Below are 6,212 nucleotides of genomic sequence, written 5' to 3'. Positions count from 1 at the left end.
CTCACCTGCCTTGAGTTTGGCCTTAATGGGACCAAAGTGAAAGGGGCCTATGTGCAGGGTGTGTACCTTGCAAACTCTGTCACTCAAACACTCTGAAGTCTCTAGAAAGTCTGAGTGTCTTTTACTTCCACATCTAAGGACAAAGAACTGTGGCTTGGGTCAGGACGCAATGGAATTGAGATTTACAATAGTGTTGTACTATGGGGTCAGCCTTCTGTGGAAACAGAACAGGGCAAAAGTTCACTTTCTGGGGGCCCACCAGTATCTTCCGTGTTTTCCCCACTTTTTCTTACCCCCCCCATCTAGTTTCCCCTCTCTTAACTTGTAAAGCTAGCCCCAGCTGCCTCCCATGTGGAGCGGCCACTGTTGGAAGGCCACGTGCCACGTAGGTGGGGTGGGCGGTTGGCAGAGCAGACCATTTTTAGCAGGAGGGCCTCAGAGCCTAGAGTTCTGTGCCCAGACCAGCCCTGTCACCACAGCAAGAAACCAGCTAGCCAGGCTGCCCAAGTCGTAGCTGTGAAGTCATGCTTTTATCCGGTGTCCTCCATGTGCACATCCCATGTGTCTTTAGGAAGCCGTGCAGCCAACATGAAGTTCTTGGGAAATGCAATACTGGATTTCTTCTTTTCCATGAATCACAGAACTAACTAGCTTATTCTTTTGGCAAATAAATATATTGATCAAGCTCAGATCCAGACTGGTCTCAAAGTTAATGTGAGGGGAAGTCTAGAGTATGAGGTAGAGAGGGGTGAAAGACTCCATGACAGGACTGGGATGAAATATTGTCCTTCAGCCTTGAGCACCAATAATAGGCCTGTGAGATATAGTGAACACAGTTATACACATGTATGTATATAACTGCCTAAGCCCTATATGAGGTCACATAAATATATATTTACATGTATGATATGATATTTTTTAAAGATTTATTTATTTTAGAGAGAGAGAGAGAGCACATGCAGGGGGCAGAGGGAGAGGGAGAGAATCCTGAGGAGACTCCCACTGACATGGGGCTCAATCTCATGACTCTAAGATCATGACCTGAGCTGAAAATGAGTTGGATACTCAGCCGACTGAGCCACCCAGACACCTCTATGTTTATTATATTTTATCTAATTACCGAATTGTATATATTATGTATTTTACAGCATATGTAAATATACTTAAGCATAAATGTAATTATGTGATATATGTGTGTGTATATATATAAATGTGTATATATATTCCTCCTGCCAAGGACCATATATATAGGATGTGTGTGTGTATCTATCTATCTATCTATCTATCTATCTATCATCTATCTATCTATCTATCATCTCCTTGTTCGCTGCTACAATAATTTAATTCTGTCTTAACATTTTTAGTGGCAGAACACTTTTTAAAAAAAATTTTGATTTGTCCCATGTTGGTTTAATCCGTTTCATTAAGGAACATTTAGTTCAATTTTGGGCAAAAAGAAGCATGCCTGACACACTGGCTATACTATTTCAGCTGCATTAACTAGAGAGAGAGGATGCCCCTGCCTACAGCGGGGTCCTCTGAGAACACCTGTCATTCAAAACCCTGGAATATATTTTCTTCCTTTATTCTTACATCCTATATCCTCTATTTTCTCAAATTTTCAACTAAAAGGGAGGAGGAAATTTATTCTATATATCTGTTTAATACATATATTATTTATTTTCAATATATGTCATTACTTATTTAAATATAAATACATATGTGTGTATTTGTGTACATATCCATATATATCAACACTCATTCTCTTTCTTCACATGAGGTCTGTGTACACTGTACATACACATTCATATGTGTTATATATATGTTACATGAGCACAGGTACTTTATGCACATTCCAGTGTTTGCTGCTGGATCACCTGCTCTATTCATTACCCTCAGCTTCTTTCTGTCTGCTACACAGATGGGTCCCAGGTTTTTAATAGAAGGGATGAGCAACACAAGGCTTTGCTGAGCTGAGCTGGGCTGGACTTGGGCACAGAACAAATGGGAATTAGATCTAGGTGTTTCCGATGCTGTACAACTACCTTCCAAAGCCGCACCTTTATCGTGGCCAATTATCAACATGAGATTCCGAGTACTAGCGGGATATGTGTCGGAGTGTGAGATTGTGAATTTGGGTGTGGTAGTGGTTGTGGGCAGGACTGTACAATGTTTGCTTGCCACTCTAATGAAGGTTAACTCTTTTCTTTTCTTTTTTTTAAGTTCCTTGAGAAGATGTGTATCAGGAAGGAACGTAAATGTGAGTGTAATAAGACCTCTATAAAATAACTCAAGCATAGAAGAATCTTGGGAAGATGATTACAACAATTTTATTTACTACATACTTGGCTATTTCTCTGTCTCATTTTTAACCTTAAATAAGATTTATGAGTGTCCCATGGATGTACAACTTTGACTTGGCAACGTCCATAAAGTTCATACGTAATACTTAAAAACATTTCACACTGGCTGTCTGCTTCCGTTAATCAATATCTAATGTATCCTATCAGTGGTGAGATCAATATTCACACATAGTCTTCTCACATTTTTGTAGCATTGTCAATATTACATAGTTATATCAACTATTTGATATATATAAAATATATATATATTTTTTTTAGCAGGAGGACTAATATATATGTGTGTGTGTGTGTGTGTATACACACACACACACATATGAAATAAATAAAACCATAAATAAAAGCAGAATTACTCTGGGGCACCTGGCTGGCTCAGCTGGTGGAGCACGGGACTCTTGACCTTGGAGTGGCGCGTTCGAGCCCCACGTTGGGTGTAGCGATTACTTAAAAATAAAATCTTAAAAAAAAAAAGGCAGAATTACCCTATTGCATTTCCCCATAGTATTATTTTTCCTGGTCTTGAGTGAACACCTCTTTTATTCTTTCTTTAGAATATTATTTTCTTTAATTTTGAATAAAGCTTACTCAAGTTTTTTCCCTTTTTAGGCATGTGAATCTTGATAATAAGTGTGTACCTAAAGATAAGGTCGTAAGTCATGAAGTTTAATGGAAACTCACGATGATAAGTATTTTAAAATTAATTTTCTAAAAATTATTTCTTGTTAAAAATGTTAATGCTCATGTTAGGAAAATCAGAAAATATAAACTAACAAAAAGAATATAGAAACTGTGACTAATCCCTACAGAGTCAGAAATAACCACTCTTCACTCATTGGAATACATCCTTCTAGAGCTTTCTCTATGAAACTCACTCTGTAAAATTTAATCAAAAAGGGATTTATTAGAAGAATCTTGAGTCCCAAAGTCTTGTGAGTGACTGCATGTGTCTTCAAATACAAAATCTCTGGGTGATGACCATTCATCCTCTGGGTCTGTCATGATTTCATCTTAGTAATCTGACTGACTACATAGCAATCGTGCTATAAATGAGTCTTTGCATGCCCTCTGTGAGGCCAGACACTTTCGGGTGACGGAGTACATGACAGAAGCATGAACCCAATAGGGTCAGCCCTTTCCCATTAAATTGTTACTTAGTGAGAACCAATGTGGGGTGGAATACCATGGTGGCGATTAAGCATTCAGATTCATAAAATCTATGAGTGTTAGTGTGGGCAGAGGTTTGTTAAACAGGAAAACAAGTCCAAATCCAGAAAAAGTAGCTATTCCAGTGAAGCCACTCTTCTCAGACTCCCTTGATGTTTTCAACGCCTCACGCATGCGCATGTTTGGTAGCCCACAAGAGCAACAGCGGGAGAGCTGCTCTTGCTGCAAGCCCGGTGGAGGAGGTGTCCAGTTCTACTGGGCGGGCTGGGTCAGGCTGTGGGCATTCAGTGCTGGGCTTCTCACATTCAGGTGCCGAGCAAAAGGGGTGTTGGTGGTGGGGGTCTGCAGAGAATCTAGTTCTTTTCCTGGTCCCCCTGCTACAGGCTTTGTTACATCTATGCTTAATTCATAGCAGGCACTCAGGTTTGGCTTTAATTTCTGGACAACAAAATATTCAACAGAACCAGTAGCCAGGTTAGCCTTGGTGAGGGGAAGTCCAAGTTGCTGAAACCCACAAATACTCTGTATTTCTGCCTCCACGCGCACTTCGTTCATGAGATCACTAGGCGCCATTGGAGTGCCTGTGGGAAGATGTGGGCTGGCATGCAAAGGCTAGGTTTGCCTTTTCGCCCCAGAATTGAGCACTTCCTCTGCAGTGGAGACCTTTGGTGGGTATTCATGAAGAACCAAATATCCTCATACTCTAGAGGATCCGATCTGAGAGAGCCTCTGAATGCCTCTTCCCCAAACATCTTCGTCACCATCGGCCTTGCAGTCATGATCCTTCCCAGTCTGCCGAGCTAAACCATCAGCTACTGACCAGTACAGGTGACATACGCACCTGAGGCTGTGTCTCCTTTCAGACAAAGTGGTCAACAGGATGAAATGCTAAGAATTCTGCCTACTGGAAAGTTCTCCTCAGTTGTTGTTCAGGGCCAGCCTTGAGTTGGGCTAGAGGGTTGTGGCGTCCACTTGTGGCTGCTGCCACCACCTTGTGCAGGTTGTCTGGTCAGTCCCCTGGACTCAGCGAGCATCCCTGGGTCAGATATGCAGGCTGAGGAAGAGTGGCCACGTGAGAGAACTGAGCACACCATGCAATCTGTTGTGTCCTCAACTTCTGCTCAAGCCCAGTCCTATACAGAAAACCGCCACTTGATCACGAGAAGCCATATACTTTGGTAATTAAACATGTGGACTTTGGGGCCAGAGGGTCTAGGTTCAAACCAAGCTCTGCTACTTAGGAGCTAAATGACTAGGGGGCAAATCGCTTATCCTCCCTATCAGTTTTCTCGGCTGAAGTAGGGATAATAGCAATAATAACAGAACTGCCTCCCAGAACTGCGGTGAAGATGAAAGGAAATGTTACAAGTCAAGTGCACGGAACAGAGCCTGGCGCATTGTACACACACACTAAACGTTCGCTGACTTTATGGCGTGGTGGATCAGATGACCCCGAGCTGACAACGGGCACCTGTCGCTTGTCACTAACGGCTCATCATGAGGCCGCTGTAGTTATTAGTGCCAAGCAAAAACCAAGATTGGCCTCTCGAAAGGAGAAGAGTTATATGCCACAGAGTTCCCGGCTGGGCAGCAAAACCCTGGAGGCCTGTGCTCCGCTTCGCCTTCCCGGACGTGCCAAAGCTCCATGCGGCAGCCCCATCGGCCACAGGTGTTTCAAGTACACTGGACTCACTGGCTCAGAGGACAGAGCTTCCTGGACCAGCTACAAGCCTCCTCTTGCTTCAGGCTGCACTCAAAGCTGGCAGCCTCTCAGCTCACTGAAGAAATGAGCTGAAACAGCACATCTAAATCTGGCCTTCAAACTCCAAAGACAAGTGCAAGTAGCACCCCATTATATATGATTCCCAACGCCCAGATCTAGTAGCTGTAACTTCAAGAGCATAGATACTAATAAAGGTATGTCAATAACTAGAGAGTGATACATTTTTTAGTTTTATTACCTTTGTTGTTAATGTAATTTATTTAATTGTAAGTATATTTAACTTTTAATAATGACTGTGTTTACCAACCAGCTCATGAAATTCCTGAAAATTTCTCATTGACTTTTATGATCTGGTACAAACTGTCTCTAGCACATTACTGATGGCAAGATTCAAGGCTAGGAAAGATATTAGGGGTGGAGAATGAAGAGACGTGGCTACCCCAACCGCCTGCCAGATTATTTCTACAAAGGTCATTACAGAGTCTTCGTGCAGGGTGAGAAAAGCCTCACACACAGGGGGATAGGGAGGATTTGTCTGACGAGGAAGGCTGCGTTAGTTTGGGTCTGCCAAGGAGCAGATGGCAACATGGGATTAGAAGTTCAAGAGATTTCCTGGGAGAGGGGGCAGGAGAACATAGGGAGAGCCTTTAGATGATGATTCCTGTGTGACGCCTGTGGAAGGAGAGAGGGAAGGAAGGAGGATTGGGGGAGGAATTGAGCTGCAGCACAATTCAGATAAAGGTTTGGCCGGGCCAATGGGGAGTCTTCAAGGCAAAGTTGCCAGAAGGTGGATTCTCGCATCTTGCCAGAACGGGCCTGCCTTGGTTCTTCATGTGCTCTGTCATTGGTTGGGTGCAGCCTGGGAGCGAGCCTCAGTGCAAGGCTGGGCAGCCACTGAGTGTCAGTCAGCCATACTCCGTGCAGCAGGAGATCTGAATGGTGTATTTCCATAGGCTTGGGAGCTC

General features: G+C 43.1%; 1 protein-coding gene across 1 annotated transcript in view; it reads left to right on the top strand.

The window, feature by feature from the left end:
• The window catches only part of LOC103665331 (protein FAM47E), a gene marked incomplete at its 5' end in the record, with an annotated part of 29,502 nt that extends 27,032 nt beyond the window's left edge, over nt 1–2,470 (top strand). Inside the window, one exon of the mRNA XM_040625324.1 lies at nt 2,224–2,470. Within this exon, the coding sequence (XP_040481258.1) occupies nt 2,224–2,289 (66 nt within the window). The remainder of the gene's footprint in view (nt 1–2,223) is intronic.
• Between the last annotated feature and the right edge of the window lie 3,742 nt (nt 2,471–6,212).

The sequence above is a fragment of the Ursus maritimus genome, unplaced genomic scaffold (assembly GCF_017311325.1).
Source record: "Ursus maritimus isolate PB19 unplaced genomic scaffold, ASM1731132v1 scaffold_8, whole genome shotgun sequence".
Lineage (NCBI taxonomy): Eukaryota > Metazoa > Chordata > Mammalia > Carnivora > Ursidae > Ursus > Ursus maritimus.
Note: the sequence above shows the minus strand (reverse complement) of the source record. Positions and strands in the feature narration are given on the sequence as shown.